Consider the following 21765-nt stretch of genomic DNA (forward strand, 5'->3'; position numbering starts at 1 on the left):
TTTCATTCCTTCACCAGTTGCAATTTTCATATCCTGCCAGCCCTCTTTGTTTTTATTCTTACAGCATAAATTAGATCATATTTCACCAAAAATCTGGACTCCTGTCACCACCCATGTCAGCAAGCTACTGCTGCATAACAAAAAAAGCACAAATCTCAGTGGCATGTAGCAAGAAACATTTATTTCTCATGTGTCTGTGGGTCTGGTAATCTAGGTCAGGCTTAACTAAGCCACTCTTCTTTAAGCTTAAGGTCTGATTGGATTTGATTTTTCCCTAAGGGTTGGCCTCAGTTTTTTGGCATATGTATTTATTCTGGAGTTCAGGCTGAAGGGGCAGCAACTACCCAGGGAACGTCTTCCTTGGCAAGAGAATGAGTAGAAATCTGCAATGCTTCTTAAGGCCTCATTCTGGAACTGACACATTTCAACTCACATCACATCATTCCAAGCAAGTCATATGGCTAAGCCCCATATCAATAAAGTGAGGGATATAAATGCTGTCCACTCTAGTGGGTAGTACCATATGATCACATGGCAAAGGAGGTGAATGTGTGAATCTAATTAAGAAAAGATGAGAAGAACTTTATTCTAATCTTTTTGTGTCTAGTCTTGCCCACTGTCTGTGCTCCCCTTTACAAAGTGCTACCAAGTAAACCTTCTCAAGCAGAACTATGATTATAATACACACTTTACTCAAAAATCAGAACAACTTTCTGATGTCATACCACTTTGGATAGGATACTTTTGGCTGCTGGTAATAGAATATCCAGTTAAAAATGACTTATACAAGGGTACTTCAGAAAGTTTGTGGAAAAATAAAATTGAAAGATAATATGAATCTTTCCATGAATGTTTTGAAGTACCTTAGAGATATATAGCAAGTGTTTTAGGTTTGGTTTAAAAGTTCAGTGACATCATCAAGGTCTCAGATTTTTTGTTGCTTCTTTTTTTTTAAGCATGTTAGCATTTGTTTTCAGGCTTGTTGCCTCATGGTGACAAGATTGCTGCAGTAGCCCCAAGCATCATGTCATGGCAAGGTGGTCTTAAAAGCAGCAAGAAAAAGAAAGAAAGGGTCTCCTTATAAATTCCTCTTCTTTTATCAGGGAAAACAACACAGTCTTGTGGCTTCCCGAGTCATTTCCCCTGTATTACATTGACCAGAACTATCTAATCACCCAGTGTTGCAAAAGAAATAGGTCAATAGAAATCACTTTCAAGTTCTTTTTTATAGTGGACTCTAAAAACAAGAAAGAATCTGAGAAAGGAATGGCTGGTTGATAGGAAATCAATGGTCTCTGCACACTCTCAAGTAATTTAACCTACCTGACAAAATTTAAGATGCTTCATAACACAATCTTTATCTCCTTTTAAAGCTTAACACGTCAAGATTTATCTAAATAAGAAAGAGAATGGTTTTCTTGGCACACCCATTCTTCCTATAATTCTTCCCATCACTGATGCATTTGCTTACTCTCCTGCATCTTCCCAGAATGCCCTTTGTACCCCCTCTTACCTGTCCAACCTAAGTCCTACTTATCCTTCAGGATTCAATTCTTCTTCTCTGAGAAGACTTCCATGGGCACTCAAGACTGGTCTGATGCCCCACTACGTGCTCCCATATTGCATCTGTGCTTTTCTAATTATAGCACTTTTTACAGTGAAATGTTCTTACCTGTTTATGTATACGCTGCCTCAACTAGACAAGAAACTTTTGTAGGATAGAGAATGAGTCTTGGTTGTTATATTATCAGTGCCTTTCCTAGTTCCTAATGTTGAATAGGCACTCAGGACTTATTTTTGCAAATAACCGAATGAATGAAAGAGTAAATGCCCTAGAGTACCCTTACCTCTGTTTTCTCATATGCACCTGTCAAAAACAAACCAAGATAAGTAAACAAACAAACAAAAAAAACTCACTCCACAATTTAACATCCACTTCATTCAAGAACCTATTATTATTCAATGACCTCCATCTCAAAATCTCTCTCTCTCTTTCTCTCTCTCTCTCTCTCTCTCACACACACACACACCCCACAACACATCTGCACTAAATGGCACACAAAGACCTTATAGTAAAGGATATCTTTCTTAGCATTCTAAGTACTTTTTATAACTTAGAGTACTTTTTATAACACTCGCTGTTGTTTTGTATATTGTTGAGTACTTCTGTTAGCCTCTACAATATTAGAAACTTCTTGATATCTTTATTATAATTTAACATGCCTACCTCATTGCTGTGAATATTGAAGATACTCAATAAGTATTTCTGAAATTGATTTGAATTTTGAAGTCCATTAATGGGTTTTGTAGTTTATAGCAATTCTTCCTGACTATAATCTCTAGTCAATTGAAATCATTCGATCTGAAGTCCAGGGTTGCTTTTTTTTAAAATAATATTTTATATCACTATTTCTTATAGAGGTTACTCACTGTTTTGAACAAATCTTTGTTACTTCATCAAGTTTTCAAGGCAAATACCTATGTTTATTTTCCAATTCTCTATATTATATCAGTGTGTTTTGAGCTTATCTTCTTCTAGTCTCTTGGATAAAAATGCACATTTCCATATTTGAGTATATTATTAATAGTGATTTAGCCTTAATTGCTTCCCTCAGTGATGGGTTGTCACCAGTTCAAACCATTACCTTTTCCTAAAAAATGCATGAAAACTGTGACTTCCTTGAAATCTCACTGCACTTCATTTTGAATGCCCCTTTATAATAATAGAACACTTAGCATTATCTTATGCTGCATTATATCTTTTTCTTCCCACATCTACATGTATTTTTAAATAACGGAATATTTTCTCTGACGATGAACAAAATGTATTGCAATCAATCACTCAATAAATGTTTGTTGAACTTCTAGGGTATGCCAAATACTGTCTAGGCACTGAAGATCCAGTAATGAAGGGAATAGGTATGGTCCTTATTCTCTTGTGTTTTGCATTCTAAGCAAGGAAAGCAACTAAGAAGTAAATGCCTCAATTTAATATGTCAGTTGGAGATAAGTGCTCTAAGAAAAGTAAGTCAAGGGAGTGTGGCATGGAGAATGGAGTGCAGTGCTGCCATTTTTTAAAAGGAGAGTAAAAAAGGCTCCAATAAGAAGTTGTCATTTGATCAGAGACCTAGGGCAATAAGTAGCGTAGCATGCAGAGGAAATACTGAATGCAAAGTCCCTGAGGCAGAAGTGTGATTGGCAGGGATGAGAAACAGCCACATGCACAGTGGGGTTGCAGGCAAGTGCAGGGAGGAGGTGGGAGGACACAAATGAAATCAATTAATTAGTAAAAGTTGGATCATGTCCCACCTTGGAAGTCACAATAGAGACTTTGATTTCATTGTGAGCAGAATGGGAAGTGCTTGGACCCACTACGTATTTGTTTCATTATCAGTAATAAACATCAAAGCTACTGAAAAAAGTTCTGAAAATAGATGGTGGTGATGGTTGCACACATTGTGAATGTACTGAGTACCACCAAATGGTACACTTAGAAATGGATAAAGTGATAAATTTTACGGCATGTATATTTTAACACAATTACATATAAAGAAAAATCTATGGGTGAATACTGTGGGCCAGAATCGGTGCTGAGCTCTGGTGACTGTAAGAAGATGTAGAGGATTCAGACACTCAGAATCTGCTTTGAGAGAGTATATTCCATGTATTATACATGTAAATACACAATGCACGCCTTGTAAATCATGTTCCAAACAAGATGGTTAGGCTAGGACTCCACAGTGTGTTCTCGGAAACATTAGTCTGGAGGGAGGGTCTCTGAAAATGAAAAGATCTTTCTGAAATAAGTTTGAGAAATACTATGTTCTCCACCCCCTCATGGGGATTCACAAAGTACATTGGCATATCACAGGCTCTAAAAATATATACACATTAAAACAAACAAACAAAAAAAAGTGTTTAGCTTCGTGTAACCTAACACTGCTAACCCATTTCGATCATGGGCCCTTTTTCCTGAATTACCCATGAACATCCTGAGGAACTGGTATCCCAAAGAACCTATGTCACAGGAGGCGCAAAGCCGAGGAGAAGGCATGATCTGAGCTGAGCCCTAAAGGAAAAGTGATATTTAGATTAGAGAAGAAGAAGGATATTCAAGGCAGGAGAAATGCAAAGTAGCTCACTTCAAAGTCTCCTGAAATTTGCCTCTTCAAATATCATTGAGCTGCAGAATGAATGTCTCAAATATACTGATAAAATCATAATTTTGATGATTGCTGATCAACTTTTTCTAAAACACTCAGGACACCAAAGACACTAAGGTTAATTATTTTGCGGAAGTTTTCTAATTCCTTGTCATTATCTTATAGACAACAAAATTAAGGCCCAGAGAGACTATAACTTACCCAGTCATCCCTGTCTAATCGATGGCAGAGTGTTAGTTTTCTTACTCTGGGGCCAGAGTCCTGTTCCATAAAGAAGGGAGTTAACTGTCTTTGTATGTCTGCCATAGACACTTTAGAATTAAAGCAAAAAATCAATTCCTATGCAAGATGAAGATTTCATCATGCAGTGGATATGGAAACAGAATCAAATTAAAGAACAACGCAAGCTTGGATTTTAATGAAGCTCATCTTTGTTTCTTTTGCAGATCAAATTTTTGGCTCCCATCTGCACACAGTGTGTGAACGTGAAAATTCCACAGTTCCACGGTTTGTAAAGCAATGCATTGAAGCTGTCGAAAAAAGAGGTGAGTAACTGAATATGCAGCAGTTCCTCTATTCCTGCACCCTCTAAACAACCAATACTCAAGTTAGCAGTGCCACTCGATTTGTCTGGGAAGCCATGCAATTAAAACTTCACTTTTGTTAATCGGTTAAGAGGATCACGTTTCTTATTAACTTCAGTTTGTTTTTATGATAGGGACATTAGTAATTCTCACTAATGTTCTTTTTTTTTTTTAATATTTTGTCTGTCTGACATACTGTTGATTCAATTGCAAACTTCTTGTTTTGAAGCCAGTGATAAAACATTCATAAAATATCAGCACTCACTGTGTTAGAACCCTCCTAACGTTCGTGCTGGTAGATGTTATGCCAGAACAATTTTTGGTAAACCCCCAACATTACCCAAGTGAAGCAAATAGCACTCCTACTTGCAGGCAGTGATATCCCATCTTCTACGTGTTTCAGTAGAGAATATGGCTAACTGGCTTCCCTGGAACAATTAACAGATAAACCTCCAGTGTTAAGATGACCTTTGATTCCTCTATTTCAACATTCTGTTTTTCATCTGAAATTATTTCATCTTACTGAAGAGAACAAAACAAAACCCAATTGACTCATCATTTCTACTCTAGTCTATCTGTAGGGTGTTTTTCTTTCAAACTATGACTTCATTCATTCAAGGTCATTTTTCCTGGAAGATACATATAGTAGATGCAGAATCTTAAAAAATGTATTGTATAAAAATGTGAAGCTTCATCACCATCTGTTACAAGTTTACAACATATTCCCAGGATCTAGGGGGATATATATCATGTAAAAGATAGAGGTGTTTTCAGAAAAAGAATTGGTGAACCTATTCCCATTTCCAGCTCCTACTCTCCTAAAACAATAGAACCAAGGGGGAAAAAAATCTTTACCAAGTAATCTGCTAGGAAAAAAAGCCATTTTAATTCTCTCAATGTTACCTGGCTTTATTATAGAAGCATAATAAAAATGGTCTGCAATTTCTACCTCCTGGAAATTCATACTTTAATTATGCTGTAAGGACAGCCTTGGGATCTTATTATTCCCATATCAGTAGGGAATGAGAGAATAACAAGAAGGGAAGGAGTGGGTAGGGAGTGTGGATAACGAGAGTGGCTATGGGGAAAGCATATCAACACATCAGAGAGAAGAGTTGAGACTGCAGAGAGTAGAAAACACTAAATGCAGAATGAACCGGAGGAGAGGCATCTGTGAAGCATGAAGTCAATAGGATTTTGCAGAGGAATGTGTTTTTACTGCATGGTGCAATTTCATTTAATTTTATAAGTATGTATTTTAGGAATAAATATTATTTAATAAGCACTTAAAGCCAAAATGGATCACTGAGAATATTATAGTGTTATTATTTCAAATAGCTAAATTATCATTCATTCCAGGAAATCTTCATTTACTTATAAATACTCAATACTGATGATGTGAGCAGTGTCATATTAGATCGAAAATCCAAATAGGACATTGGGGGAAGCCACGCATAATAAGATGTGCACACATATAAAGAAGAGCTCTATACCTCTCGATTTATGTATCTACTCTAGGCAAAATCAAAAACTCTGCTAGTTGCAGCCTTGAAGTATGCAGTTACTATAATATTTTAGAGTAGAAAATGTCTATAAACTGTACCTTTTGTTCATTTCATCTTGTCAGTGATTTTTAATAAAATAAGGCAATGTTTTTTCTGACAGGTGCAACTGTATCTGTCATCATATTTCATTGCCCCAGTGTTTACACTTACAATGAATTTGTAGATCCAGCACTAAACAGGGGCTAATCACACATAAATGATTATTAAAATAATTCCTGGGCATTTTCATGAAAGTCAGAGAACTTAAAATTCCACAAAGCACTCTGGCAATGTCAGCTTAAAGAAACTCTATGAAAATGTTCAATAAAAACTCGAAAGCACAAGATAAACCTTTCACATCATAGCAAGATTTTCAAGTGTGTACTTTTGATTATATTTTTCTATGATCATTTTTTGGATTAATATTCTTACATTTATATGCCAATTCTATTTGCTCAAAATGTTGTTTTCACTAAATTCTGGCATAAACCACCTCAGGACAGAAATAATTTATGTGAATCTAAGTCCAATGTTTGTGCAGGCCTCTGATGACATTTTATGCTGGGGTTGGTATTAGGAAGTAACATAGAAAGGTGCCAAGTCTCTCGGCACGTCTGGGACCCAGTATATCTAGAGCCCTCCTTCTAATGGCCAGATCCTCTTCTAGCCAAGATGCTCAACTGCAGAGTAATGGGAAATGCTCTCGACCAGTTATGCGAAAGGCACATTTAATGAAAGCTGTGTGTTTACTCTCAAAACCTTAGGAAAATGGCCTCTATACTCACTAAGGTGGCACATTGGCTGCTATAAAAAAGAGTTGTTTCCTTCTTCTTTTCTTGAAATTATTTTCCCCTTCTTTAAAAAAATCATCTATGAACTGTAGCTGTATCTTTTTAAATGCTTCTTACATGCTTGATTTAAAGTGAAACATTAGGAAACAATATCTCACCATTCATTCATTCGATTACTTGTCTTACCTGCTTGCATTTGACAGAACCAAATTGTTCATACTTCTGTAGACTCCCCAGGGAAATTCTACCAAGTAGTTTGCATAAGATACATTCTTTATTCATCCCTGGTAAGGTGGTATTAGTTACTCTTTAAATTTTGCATCTCTTGGACATGCCTAGAAGAAAATCTATTAGTAAGTCAAAGGTAAACCACCTTAGTGAATAACTTGTTTGTATGTTTCCTTATCTTGATTTGGTTGCCTTTATTTCTCTAAACCACCAGAGAATTCTCCCTTTCACCAACTGTTATAACTAGATTAAAGTCATTTCTGTGGTTTCCGATGTTTTCTGCTCAGCCTTGAAAATATACACATAATTTGGAGGCAAAAGTGTAAAGGAGCATGTTAGTCCTTAAGGCTCTTCCAAGTGGTCATTCTCTCTTCCCTTGCCTTCACAGTTGCAGACCATGTATGTGAGATATCATGATTAGCCAATGAAAACCCAACTTATGTTTCTTCTTCCCAAGCAATTTCTGTGAAAATATTGGATTGTTGTTCATGCTCAATACATATCCTTGGTAAAATTACCAAAAGCATGAGGTCACCTGACAAATTCTTTTGAGGTCTTGGGGACAAACATACCAAAGGAGGCATTGTGATGTGTTGGGGGTATGTAGATATAAACAGTGAGAAGTATATTTTTCACTACTTGATAGAACACTTCGTGTCGTTTATAATGACTTCAAATACATGTAGAAATTGCTTACTTAAAAATAGTGTGTGGAGCCACGGCTGATGTCTGGAATCCTGTCAACATCGCCAATTGTAACACTCTTACTCCTGTTCGTGATGCCAATTGTAAAGCTAGGCGACCATGCCAGTTGTTGGGCTCTTTTACCTGCTGGTAATCCTGCACTAACTGGGCTGATTGTTGAGCTCGGGCTGGGTCTGGAGCTTCCAGACCCCTCAAGCCCATTCACAGACTGGGTCACAAACCCTTCATACACCAGGCTGGGTCTCCAGACCCCTTCACATGGGTCTGTGAGCTAGGTAACCGGCCAAAAGGTCCTTGGAAGTTGTAGGTTGGAAAGCATGGCTGCACCGGGAAGATGCCTGAGGATGACACCCGCCTGCCTGCTTCACTAAAACTCTCTCTCTCTCTCTCTCTCTCTCTCTCTCTCTCTCTCTCTCTCTCTCTCTCTCAAGAACACAAGAATAGCAACAAAACTAAAAAGATACATTGGCTCACATGCGCACTAACTACACACACACACACACACACACACACACACACACAAAATTTGCTTACAGTGGATGTGCTAAAACCACACCCAACTGGACCCAAGGTGAGGGCCCTGAACAAACTCTTCTATTTTCCCAACATAAGGTCATCTGTATCTGTTAGAAGGAAGGACCTAGGAGAACTGAACTATACAAAGTATATAGTCTAAACTGGTAGTAAGTAGTAAGACCTTAACTCATAGTTCTTTTTATACAAAGCATGTAACTGACCACTACCCTTTGTGATGGAAAGAAGCCTTACACAGTACATTGACACATTGTAAGCACTCAATAAGTATTGTTTGAATGAAGTAACAGACACTAAGTGTACGTTGCATTCAGGCAACAAGTAGCTATTGAGTACCTACTGTGTGTCCTTCCCCTTGCTGCCAGCTGAGAGAATGGGTGAGATAGACATGAAACAGACACATACGAGTGTGTGAGTACCTTAGCACAAACTGTGATAAGTGCTATGAGAGAAAAGAACAGACACTACAAGACAGAATAACCACTAGAACACTAAAAAAGCAGGAAAATTTGTGTGCTTAAAAAATACCATCATAAACGCTGAATTACAAACCCATACTTGCCTGACTTTAGCCTCCTTATAAGATGAGAGAAGTTTAATTTAGCCTTATTCCCAGGTTATTTTCTTGACTCAATGTGACAATATAATATAAGGAGTCATTTGGTGTGCGATACTTAAAAAGACATGTCTTAAATGGTAAGCCAGTCCTTTTTCTACCCAACAATACCAAAAATGTACCTTGCTGAAGCTTCTTTTATATAATAATGGTGTTAAGTAAATGAGCATATTTCTACTGTAAACATATTTTTTATGCCTCCAATATGTTTTTGTTTATAAGGGAATAGGATTGATTTTTTAAATTTTTAATATAATTAAATTTTCATTCATCATTTGTAATATGGTCTAACAACTCGTTCTTCCCTCATGATTCCCAGTTCTGGTTAATATGCCCCCAAGCTATTTAACAACAATAAAATGATACCTAGAGGTCTGTTGCACAACATTTTGAATTTACTTAACATTACTGAACTGTACACTTAAAAACAGTTATGATATTAAATTTTATTTTGTGTGCTTTTTACCACAATTTTTAAAAAATGACACCATGTCTTCCAAATTTGATGATTCCAGGTACAAGCTATTTTGCGGAATGCCTCAGCAGATGCTAATCAACAAGCAGTTTGTCCTTTCTGCCTTTTTTCTGGAACACAAAATACTATGACAGGAACGATACACAAAGTTACATATTTGACTTGGTGCCTAAAAGCCACCCTGGGATCCATAACCTTGCTTAAAGATTTAAGAAAGACCTTTACTCTACTTCTGAGAAGGTCCTTAGCCTCGAAAACTTTATCTCTCAACTTGACTTCTCACCAGCTGTTATATTTTTTTGCTGTCGTTTGTTTGACAGGATCCAGTTATAGGTTCTGATGTCTGTTTAAAGAAACAAGGAGGCTGTTGGCTTTAAAATTCCCTCATTGCTTGTGTGATCAGCATTTTCCCAGGCTTTTCTACATAGTTTGCCAAGCAAAGGGACTGACCTTTTGTAGCAAACACTTTTTCATTTCAAAATGCTCACTTTGATTTTTGTCCCATTTTATGCTCATTCCAAACTGTTTACAACCCACTAAAAATGACTGTGAATTATATGTTTGTGTAATGGATTCCTTTTGTGGTCTGAGTGGAATGTTTACTCTGAACAATTAGTTATCTTTGGGTAGATTATAGCAACTTGGAAAAAGAATGGCTAAAATTATTATTATACCTTAACTGTTTCTTTTTTTGGTAATTCCTCTGTCCCGTGAAGTTTGAGAAAATGTCACATTAACAAGCTCACAACATTATAAATGAAATCTAATTATATGAATATTTATTTGGACATGTTCGTTAATATCTCAAGAAATCATGGTTAGACACCTTCCTACTGGTGAATATACTTATCTGACTCATAAATTCACCACATGGAATATACATAAATATATGAATATTTGCAATATACATGTTGCATTTACATATTAGGTGAGGTATGCATTTATTACACAAAACCAGGCATGATTACAGTATAGCTATTATGCTGAAACATAACAAGCATTGTAGTTATTAGTACAATTTTCCTGATACTCTATTCACTGTATCAGTCTGCCTTTGAGATCCTACTGAGTGCTTACTTGCAAAAATAAAACTTTACATAGTCGTTTCCCATTGCCTCCGCATCCAGGCCCCTAAAGTGCAGATCATACTGCCTTCACTAGACAAGCTCTGCTCCCAGTTCAGCTAATTTTATACTGTTCATTCTTTCCCACTTTGGGATAATCTATTATAGCTGGATCCAGGCACGCACTAAAGGCTGATACTTCCATGAAGAATGCGCAATTTGTACTGTTTAGTTTGTGACGAGATTCTTGAAAACTTTTATGATTCTATCTTGTTCCAGAGAGACTTCTGCTTGCTAGTTTTATAAGCAGTGAGTGAAAAAAAAAAGTAATGAAAACAAAACAAACTGATAAAAATTACATACTTCTAAAAAAAAAAAAATCAAGAGTACAAGATAAGCACTTTTTCTTTTTCCCTAGAGAATATTTGTGGACTGAACAAAAATGTTTCTAAGGACACTGACCTATGTTTTTTGTTTTTTGGGTTTTGGGTTTTTTAAGTGTTTGCTTTTCCATGCCTAAAGTTAGGCATCCGCATTCATTTACAATGGAGATGATCTTCAAAGAAGCATTACAAATGTTTGCTGCGAATCTCCTTAGTTTTTTTTTTTTTCTTTTTTTCCTGAGTTAAAATTAAGACCAATTTAGCGCTTTTGTGTTTTGTGTTTTGCTTTGCTTTGTTTTAATGCAGCCACAGACAGCCACCTTCCTGACAGCATAGCATCGTGCTGTGTCCAAGCTGGAACTGGCTCTTTGGGGCAGTCATGCTGGGGCCTGTGTGTCTGTAAGAAAGCCACATTCAGGGCTAGAGGGGAAGACCAAATCAAAACAGAGTAAACAGGAAACAGGCAGCAAGAGTATAAAAGAGAAACTGGGAAAAGACAACCAAAAGAAATCAGAGATGACAAGGTGGAGAGAGAGAAAAAAGCTGTGTTTGGCAATTAAGAAAATAAATGTGGATAAAAGGGCAGGCTTGTGAGGTCTGTAATAAAGAGAAGACAGGCAACTGACTTGGTTGCCATCTCTGCCATAGTTACCTAATACCTGCTTTTCTGTCCCAGAGAAATTTACCCTCGCTCAAGAAAATGCTGGAAAGTTCAATCATGCCATGAACGGCATTCACTGAATGTTCACAAACTGTGTACAGAACTGGGTATTAATTAATTCACTGTACTTATTAGTGACATTTAATGGAGTTTATCTACATCTGGCAATACACAACAGTCTTCTTATCAAGAAGAGAATTTAAGCATACCAGAAGTTAACACAGGAATAAATGCGCAGTTCAGTAACAGAAAGGCTATCTAAGAAATACAGCAATGTGACTCTGGTCAAATCAGTCAGCAGATATTCCCACACTTTAGAGTCCAGAATGCATAAGAATAAATACTGTCCTTTCCCAGATAAAGCCTGAGTCTAATTACCAACCACCGCCTCCACCCTCATCCCCATTCTAAACTCTAGGTTCTTAACATACTTCTCCCTTGGAGTCACTTGGAAGAAAACAGGACCAAATTAAGACCCTAGGAAATTAGCCTCTTATTGTAGATGGAAGATTTAAATAATGCAACACCTCAACATATCAAGATATGATACTGTGAAATGTCCTATAGTGATGCCATTTATACGATGGGAGCTCTGGATCCGGGAGTTTTTCCATCATAAGACTCGATATTCAGAAGTTAATAGTTCAACCACAAAAATAATCCTGGCTGAAAGTTGGCAGGATATTTTAGCCTGGAAGCAAATGTTTACAAAATTTGAAAAAAAAGTCACATGCATTTGGAAAGCTTTCAGGTTTTCAAAAAGTGAGAGCAAAAATAACAATAATGGCAAGGCAGTCAGAGATTTTTAGATATTTGTTGCCCTAGGAATCAAAAATGGATTTGTGGTTCTTCAACAGAAATGTTTTGATTCTTGTCACATAATGTGAACCAATTGATTAAAAATAAATAAATCAGAATTTACACAACAGTGTCACTCTGTTTTGTGAAATAATCTAGTAGTTTGTTGTTGGAACAAGAATCTATACATTATATTTATGTAAGCATTCCCTTAGAGCTTAAAATTTTATGATAATTAAGAAGTCTTAAATTAAGGAAGCTATACATGCGACAAAAATATTACACTCCTTTGTGGGTTTCCTAATGAATAATGTTCCCTTTTAAAGTTTCTAGAAATAATAGCCTTTTCCAAAGAATTTTCACACTTTCAAATGAAGTGTGTCCAATTTGGGCATTAATCATTAATGTATACGTGTGTGTGTGTGTGTGTGTGTGTGTGTGTGTGTGTGTGTGTGTGTGTGTATAAAGGGATTAAAGGGATAACACAGTCCTATTCATACTTAAGAGAAATACTTTTGGCAGCATTGAGGAGAGCGGCACATAGACATACACATGTACATACATGTATATATATGTAGTATAAAGCATATACTACATACAGATTCTTAGTGAAGTAGTTGCACTGGTCATGTAATTAAACATGGCATATTTTTCCATACAGGATATTTAGAAGATTTTAGCCATCTCCTTAAAGGATTCATGTCTTGGAGATTCCTCTAATTTCTTTTGCAGGTTATCATATTGTCTAATAGGATATAAGGTTAGAAATGTTTTTCTTGACCTTAAAATAATTTTTTCTTTTCTAATTTTATCTCTTTTTGCCTAGTTTTATGCTTTTCAAGTCACTTCCTGTTTTCTGTTTAGAAAAAAAAAATCAGAAAAAAATCAATGGCAGGAAACTTTAAGAAGAAAAACTAACTGGACAAAACCAAAATAGTTCTGAAATGATAATGCTGGAAGAGTTCTTGAGGTTACAGTAGATTTACATATTTACCCAATATGTAAAAACAAGCTTTTTAAGGAAATAAGAATGCTCTGAGATTTAGAGTGAAAGCTTACCTTATAAAAGAAAAATATTCAAATTATTACCTTTAGTACACTGTATGCTCCTTCATATATGGTCCAACTCCTCACATAGTGCCTGACACATAATTGATACTCAATAAATGGTGAATAAGTGGATAAATTATATTCAACATTGCTTAAGTTTTCATTGGAAAGTTGCATGCCATTGCCACACCTGGATAGGGTTGGAATTATAAAAAGATCAATGACCAACTATTGTTGGTTGAAGGCAGCTGCATTATGTGCGGAGAATAACGTGGTTTGCAAATCCACTTTTTAAACATTTAAACGAGTTTGTTTCTGATGAAAGAATATTATATCGTTTAATAAAAAGTACCATTCTGTTCATCAATACCCAGCTATGCTAAACAATTGAAGTTAGGTTTTCTTAAAGATTTTCTTTTCATAATTTTTGTATTCTCTATTTAAGTCAGCCATCCAACAACTACTAAAATATCCATTTTCTACTCATTTTCATCAGAGGAAGTCATGTCCCATTAGACGTTGTTTCAACACTAATAGCCTGTTGTTTTTAATAATGTAACTGAATGGTAACTACGACTTATAATTGACGTGCCTGAAAATGGTCAGGCATATGCTTGGTTCCCATAACCACACAGAAAATTGAGCCCCATATCTTTTTCTTTAATTTGGAGTGGGCCATGTTAGTGCTGTTCTGTATTAGTTCGCAACCCTGTGAATATCTCACCTTCTTGATTCAGTGTTTATTTTCCATATGCATCTCAGGAAATTTTTATTTTGATGATAATTCTTTGAGTTGAAAAAGTCTGTCCAAAAATTTGAAATTAGAAGTATACAGGAAATGCACAGATCAATTTGAAGCTAATGAAGACAGGATAACAGTACCCTAAATTCTGACATGATTTTTCTACTGGATATTGATTTCGTTTTCTCCAAATTTACTTCATAGAGGAAAAAAGTTAGAGTCTGCTGATGCTATCAGAAGCTCTGTAAAGACTTTGAATACACCAATGTCATTCACATTGAACAATTATCTTTCTTGTTTTAAAAATTGCGGTCTTGTTATATTTTGCATTTTTTCAGTTTGGGCTAACTTAAGTCTTTAGTATCCCTACAGAGCAGTGGAACACCTTAAAGATGGTATTATAATCCCTGCAGCGAGCTTTTTTTCCTTTTGTCTTGAAAGTAGGCATTTGTCCATGTATTTGAAATTGCATAGCCTAATATCGGAGTCCATGTGTTTGGCCTAGAGTTTGACACTGTAAGAAACATGCATTTCCTTTGGATTTAATTCTTGACTCTGACATTTCATGCTACTCATTCTCTCAAGGTGGTGATCTCAATCATACCTAAAGTTTCAGCAATTCCTTCAGTGGCTTCAGAGCTCCTATATGTGAATAACTCCTCAAGCTGTTTCTTCTACTCAGACCTGTGATCTAGGAACAACCCTTCTTGAATTTTCCTCTGGCACCTCAAATTCAAATTTTTCAAATTGAACTTATCACTTTCCCCAACAAACATGTACCTCTTCTTTTATTTCTTAACTAAGCCGGTAGCTAGCACCACAACCTATTATCCCCATTGTCTTAAAAAGAAATATTTGGGACATCTTAGATTGTCCTCTCTCATTACACATAGCATCATTCACCAGGTCTCATGATCTCTACTTTCTTACTATTTACTGAACCTGGTTCTTCCTTTTACTTTCTATGACCTTAATTGGGCCCCTATAATTCCTTTTGTGATAAACCTTCTAATGAGGTCATTGCCTTGTTCTCATTTTTGCCTGGGCCATTCTCCTCAAAGCTGCCAAAATTATCCCTCTTAAATAAAAATAGGATTGTGTTATCCCTTTTAAGAACCCTCCAGTGGTTCCTCTTACTCATCAGGATAAACAAAATTCTGTACTAATTATCCCCCAGGATAAGCGCATGACCTCTGTCTACTGTCCAGCTTCATGTCCTCAGGCTGCTTCTTGTGCTCCAGGAATACCAGCTACATGAAGTTTTCCAAAGGCCTATATTTCTCCTTTGTGCTATTCCCTCTCCCTGAAGACCTTCTACTGACTCACTCACCTGCCAAATTTATCCTCTCAGGAATAGCATGAGTCACCTTCTCCAGGGAATATTCTCTGACTCATATCAACAACCACCACTCCATGGTCTCTTGAACATTAATAAGCGCCCCCTCCACAGTGTTCCAGTGACAGCTTTGCATTCCCCAATATAGCCCTTATTGCCTGGGAGTGCAACAACTGGTTTTGTTATCTGTTTCCCCACTTAGAGTATGGGTCCTTGGGTCTAGGGATTGTGTCCAGTACATCTCTGTCTCCGTAGTGCTTAGCATACCATACCTGGCATATGATAGTGGCTCAATTCATGATGGATGGTTAGATGAATAGATGGTTGTTATTCAAGATTTCTGTTTACACATCCATCCACCCATGAGAATCAAATCCTATCGTTAGAGATCAAGTCCTATAGACTGAAGATTCATCAATCTGCTAGCAGATTAAATGTCTCTTAAAACATAATGTGAGGTCATACTATCCAGAAGGCAGGAAAACTACTTTAAGAATTAAAGTAAGGTGTTTTTTTTTCTGCAGCATGACATAATATATATCTATAGCTACATGACATGCCATATTAGCAATAGTCTATAACAGGAAAGGACAGAAATAATGCAGTGACCCTGTCCAATACAGGTTTCAGACAAAACATCCTTTCTCATCCTTAACAGGGAGAAACCAGTCCTCAACAAACAGTGTTAAAGTGTTTTACAAATCTAAGGGATTCAGCTAACTAAAGCCTAATTTGATACTTTTGGGACCTACCAGTGGCATAAGAGTAGCACTATCATCTTTCTCGTTCAAAAAATTATTCTCTTTCGTATATAAACCTCCAGGCACTGTGCCTCCTTCCCTGTGAGTTTGTGTTTGATTTCCTCATTATCATGCCTAGGTCTCTTTCACCGTCACCACTTTCCAGGCATCCACCATCCACTCAATAACCATGTTTCTGATTATTTTCTCCCAAATGTATTAGCTTGCATTATTTAAGGCTAAGTCTCATTTTATTATTTCCTGCTCATATTTCTGAACTCCTTAAGTCCATTTGTATGATTCTTTTGTCCTCACAGAAGTCCACGGTTCCTCCCAATTTAGTATCATCAGCAAATTTAACTAATGCTCTGTTTACCTCTTCTTCTAGTGAAACCAGTCCCTTGTTTCATTTCATCATACAAAGTAAAAATGTATTGGCAATAAAACAGTCCGAAGAAATGTTCCCTCACTGTAGGAGGGGAAATTAAGGATACAGCAAAGAACCATGCATTAAGGAGTGGACAGTGCAGTGGGGTGGCAAGCTGGTTTGCTGTTGCCCTAAAGCAAAACCTTGTTCACGGACACCACACTTTGACACATTGATTGCCTGGGTTGGTGCTGGTGTGTGCACACACGTGTGTGTATGTATATGTGTGTGTGTTCTCTGTTCTAAAACGTAGGTTTATTACCCAAACTGAGGACATTTTACTAAAAATTTATTTATGGGTATGTGAAAAGCATATTTAAAACTATAAATACAAATATAATTTATATTTATGTGATAAAATGTAAACTAGTAATATTTAATCTGCAATGTAGCTACAAACCTAGATATGGATGCATACATCTGGATATATAAGGCTCTCCATCATTTTCAGTGGGGTTTATTCTAACATTCACTGTGATCTAAATTTTTATCTCAGTCCTTAACTTGATAAATGGTTTAAATCCAAATTAACCCTTGGATTTAAATCAAATTCCTTATAAATAGTAGATTTATATAATAAGGTAGGAGAATATTTTTTAAGTAGTATCCAACAAGCAAACTTCAGTAAAGGAATATTTTAACCTGTAGGATTAATAGACTACAGAATCGAGCTTAGAGGAAGAGAACTTAATCTTAAAGTAAGTATGTGTTCAAAGAATTACACCTTCTGAACAAGGAACTCACTTCACAGCCAAAGAAGTGCAGCAGCGGACTCGTGCTCATGGAATTCACTGGGCTTACCATGTTCCCCGTCATTCTGAAGCAGCCAGTCTGATAAAATGGTGGAATGGCCTTTTGAAGTCACAGTTACAGCACCAGCTAGGTGACAGTATCCTGCAGAACTGAGGAATGGTTCTCCAGAAGGCTGTATATGCTCTAAATCAGTGCCCAGTATAGGGTACTGTTTCACCCATAGCCAGGATTCACGAGCCCAGGAATCAAAGGGTGGAAATGGATGTGGAACCACTCACCATTAACCCTACAATCCACTAGCAAAATTTTTGCTTCCTGTTCCTGCAACTTTATGCACTGCTGGCCTAATGGTCTTAGTTCCAGCGGGAGGAATGATCTCATTGACCTGGAAGTTAAGGCTGCCACCCAGCCACTTTGGGCTCCTCATGCCTCTGAGTCAACAGGCTAATTGAGGAGTTATGGCATTGGCTGGGGTAATTGATCCAGACAACAAAGGAGTACTTTACAATGCATGTAAGGAAGATTATGTCTGGAATACAGGAGATCCCTAAGGGCATTTCTTAATACTACCATGCCCTGTGATTAAGGTCAATGGAAAATTACCACAACTGAAGCCAAGCAAGACTATGAATGGCCCAGAACTCTTCAGGGATGAAGGTTTGGGTCACCTTGCCAGGAAAAGAATCACAACCAGCTGAGGTGCTCACTGAAGGCAAAGGGAATACAGAACGGGTAGTAGAAAAAGGTAGTTAAAAATATCAGCTTCAACCACATGACCAGTTACAGAAAAGAGGACTGTTATTGTCCTCTTTATTTGGTTAAGAAAACGTCTGTGTTGGTACAGCCATTGTAGAAAACAGTATGGAGGTTCCTCAGAGAACTAAAAACAGACCTTATGACCCAGCTACCCCACTACTGGGAATATACCTAAAGGAAATGAAATCAATATGTCAGAAGACACTGGCACACCCATGTTCATTGCAGCACTATTCACAATAGACAAGAGATGGGATCAGCCTAAATGCCCATTAACAGATGAATGGATTAAAAAAAAAAAAAACTGTGGTATGTATACATAATGGAATACTATTCAGCTATAAAAAGAAAAAAACATCCTGTTATTTGCAGCAATGTGGATGAAACTGGAAACCATCGTGTTAAGTGAAGTCAGGCACAGAAAGACAAATACTGCGTGATCTCACTCACATGTGGAATTTTTTTAAAAAAGGTTCTCATAGAAGTAAAGAGTAGAATAATGATTATCAGAAGCTGGGAGGGGAAGGTGGATGGGGAGGAGAAATGGTGGACTAATGTGTACAAAACTATGCTATATATTACATAGTATATGCATGAACTGAAACAATACATTGTACCTCGCAAAACAAACAAAAAACAGCAAGAAAAAAATCAGAATAGGGTAATAATAAAAAAGAACACGTGTGTGTGTGTGTGTGTGTGTGTGTGTGTGTGTGTGTATACTGCATGCACACATATTAAGCGATTATTTTTGGTTTTGTTCCTTCTCTTCTTTATCATGTAACAGAAGACTTATTGGCTTTATGTCAGTATTGAAATATTGTTAATTTTAAATCATAGTATTTATATTTAAGCCATGGGATACCAGGAGAAAAGTAAACATCACCTAAGGACTTTAGCTCCTCTTCTGGGAATAGGATTAACACATTTTCGGTTGTATGCAGCATAGTTTGATCAGGTTAGATGGAACTACTACTTTGTGTATTGTCTTGTTTGGAAATTGTTTGGTTAAAGGAGGTAAGTATGAGCACCAAGTTGCCAATGAGTGGACTTGTGATGGTTAATTTTAGGTGTAACCTTGACTAGATTAAGGAATATCTAGAAACATGTAGGCCTGAGTGGACTGGATGGAAAAGATCCGCCCTCAGTGTGAGTGGGCACCATCTAATCTGCTGAGGGCCCAGAGAGAACAAAAACAGAGGAATAGGTGACTCTCTCACTCTAACGCTGAAGCTGGGAAACACTCTTCTCTCCTGTCCGTGGACGGCAGAACTCGAATTTTTCAGCCTTTGGGTTCCAGGACTTACACCAGCAGAACCTCTGGCTCTCAGGCCTTTGGATGGAGATTTACATCATTGGCTTTCTTGGTTTGGATGCTTCCAGACTTAGACTGAGCCCTGCTACCAGTCTGCAGAAGACCTATCATGGGACTTCTCTGCCTTCATAATCAAGTGAGCCAATTCCCCTGGTAAATCCTCTTTTGTATATTTATATACATATCCTATTGGTTCTGTCTCTAGAGAACCCTGACTAATACAGTAAGCAAGATTGTGTTCAAAGAATTACACCATTAGTCTATAAATGTGTGGTCATGTATATGGGGTAATTTATGTAAGGAAAACAAAGATTACGTTTATTAACTAGCCACATTATATGCAGGACATAATACTAGGGTTTTCCAACATATGAGCCAATACTATAGATTCAAAGCCTACATCAATTACTATGCAATACTATATAGACTGTATTTCTAACTCCAGCAAAATCTCACATTTTTGCCATGTTTCATATGAAGAGTCAATCTTCAGAATGTGGATGGATTAGTATAAATCCATTGACTCGACTGGAAAAAATACTTTCAAGTTTATGCTTTGAAAAGGACAAACAGGTGGTAGATCAGTATTTCTATTGTCTACACAGAAGACAATGCATGTTCAGTGTTGAATGAAGGCTGATACATACTTCACATATAGCACAAGGTCACCAAAGATGTCATCACTGAAGGATGGTGTTAACGAAATAGTGACTGGGAATATTGTTAAGTAGTCACAGTCTCAGATTGTTTTTCTAGTGAGAAAAATCTGATGCATGATGCATTCTTATGAGAGAATTTTCTCAGATGCCAAGACTTTACAGGCATAACTTCCATAAGCTTTAATGGGAATTTCCTGCCAGCACCTGTTACAGTATAAATTCTTATTTTTCACACATAATCCAAGTCTGGCTTGGAACACTGACTTGGAAAAACTAATATAATGAAACCCTCTTGTAATATTTCCTCACATATAATATTTATCTTTTAATACTTGGTCTGATATATGTAAGTCCATATTTTCCATTCAAATTATTTTCCCACCAGAAAGGCTTCTTATCACAAGATTTTTATAGATGGGAACAGATAAAACAATTGTTCTTACTAGGTAAACTAGTGGAAATGATACATAAGAAGGAAAGTTATTAGAAAAGAAACTAAATTAATGCTAGCAATCAACTCTTCTTGATTGAAAGTAGTTCTATAAATAGACTGTATATTCCTGAGCAGCCAGCAATCAGAGTACCAAGTGCAAAAAGTAATAACAGGGGAATCTAAAGCAGGATCACAGATCAAAATAATATAGTTTGGTTATATTGTCTCATATGTTTACGGACTAAAATATGTGACTTAATATTTTAAAATATACTATGTTTAAACACCATGGATAAATCAACTGGGCAATATTTTGTGTAGAGGAGAAAGAGTTAAAAGAATTCTTTAAATTTCATATGAAAATCAACTACATTGTATATTAATAAAATTAAATTAATTAAATTTAAAAGGGTGAATTTTATGTTATATGATTTACATCTCAATAAAAAGAATTACAATGACAAAAAAAAACAATTAATAAATAATAAATAAATTAACTCCCACAAATTCCGTTACCAAAAATCCTCCCAAAAAAGCAAAAGCAAGTCAGTGCTTCCATTTAACTAAAACTGTTAATGATTGCACAGAAATACTGTTTTGTGAGCAACCTCACTTGGAAGGTGCGTGAAGTCTCCTCTTATCTAGAATTTCTAACACACATGGCATATTAGAATGCAAACTGATCTTTATACTCAAATAAAGTCCTGAATCATTTACCATCATTGTCCTGTTTGACAGGATGGTTGGGCAGGGGAATGCTTTTCCCTTGTTGAACATTGTCAAATAGTTTTTAGTTCCATTTTTTTTTTTTTTTTTTTTTTTGTCTTTTTCGTCACCGGCACTCAGCCAGTGAGTGCACCAGCCATTCCTATATAGGATCCGAACCCGCGGCAGGAGCGTCGCTGCGCTCCCAGCGCCGCACTCTCCTGAGTGCGCCACAGGCTCGGCCCTTAGTTCCATTTCTATAACAAGATTTCACAGCTAATGTTGGCAAATAACAGGGTTAAA

At 36.7% G+C, this 21765-nt stretch overlaps 1 protein-coding gene across 1 annotated transcript in view; it reads left to right on the top strand.

Moving 5' to 3' along the window:
• Nucleotides 1-21765, top strand: part of ARHGAP15 (Rho GTPase activating protein 15) — a 563492-nt gene that overhangs the window by 335465 nt on the left and 206262 nt on the right. The window contains exon 9 of the mRNA XM_063076301.1: nucleotides 4610-4708. Within this exon, the coding sequence (XP_062932371.1) occupies nucleotides 4610-4708 (99 nt within the window). The remainder of the gene's footprint in view (nucleotides 1-4609; nucleotides 4709-21765) is intronic.

This window comes from Cynocephalus volans, chromosome 1 (genome assembly GCF_027409185.1).
Source record: "Cynocephalus volans isolate mCynVol1 chromosome 1, mCynVol1.pri, whole genome shotgun sequence".
Classification (NCBI taxonomy): domain Eukaryota; kingdom Metazoa; phylum Chordata; class Mammalia; order Dermoptera; family Cynocephalidae; genus Cynocephalus; species Cynocephalus volans.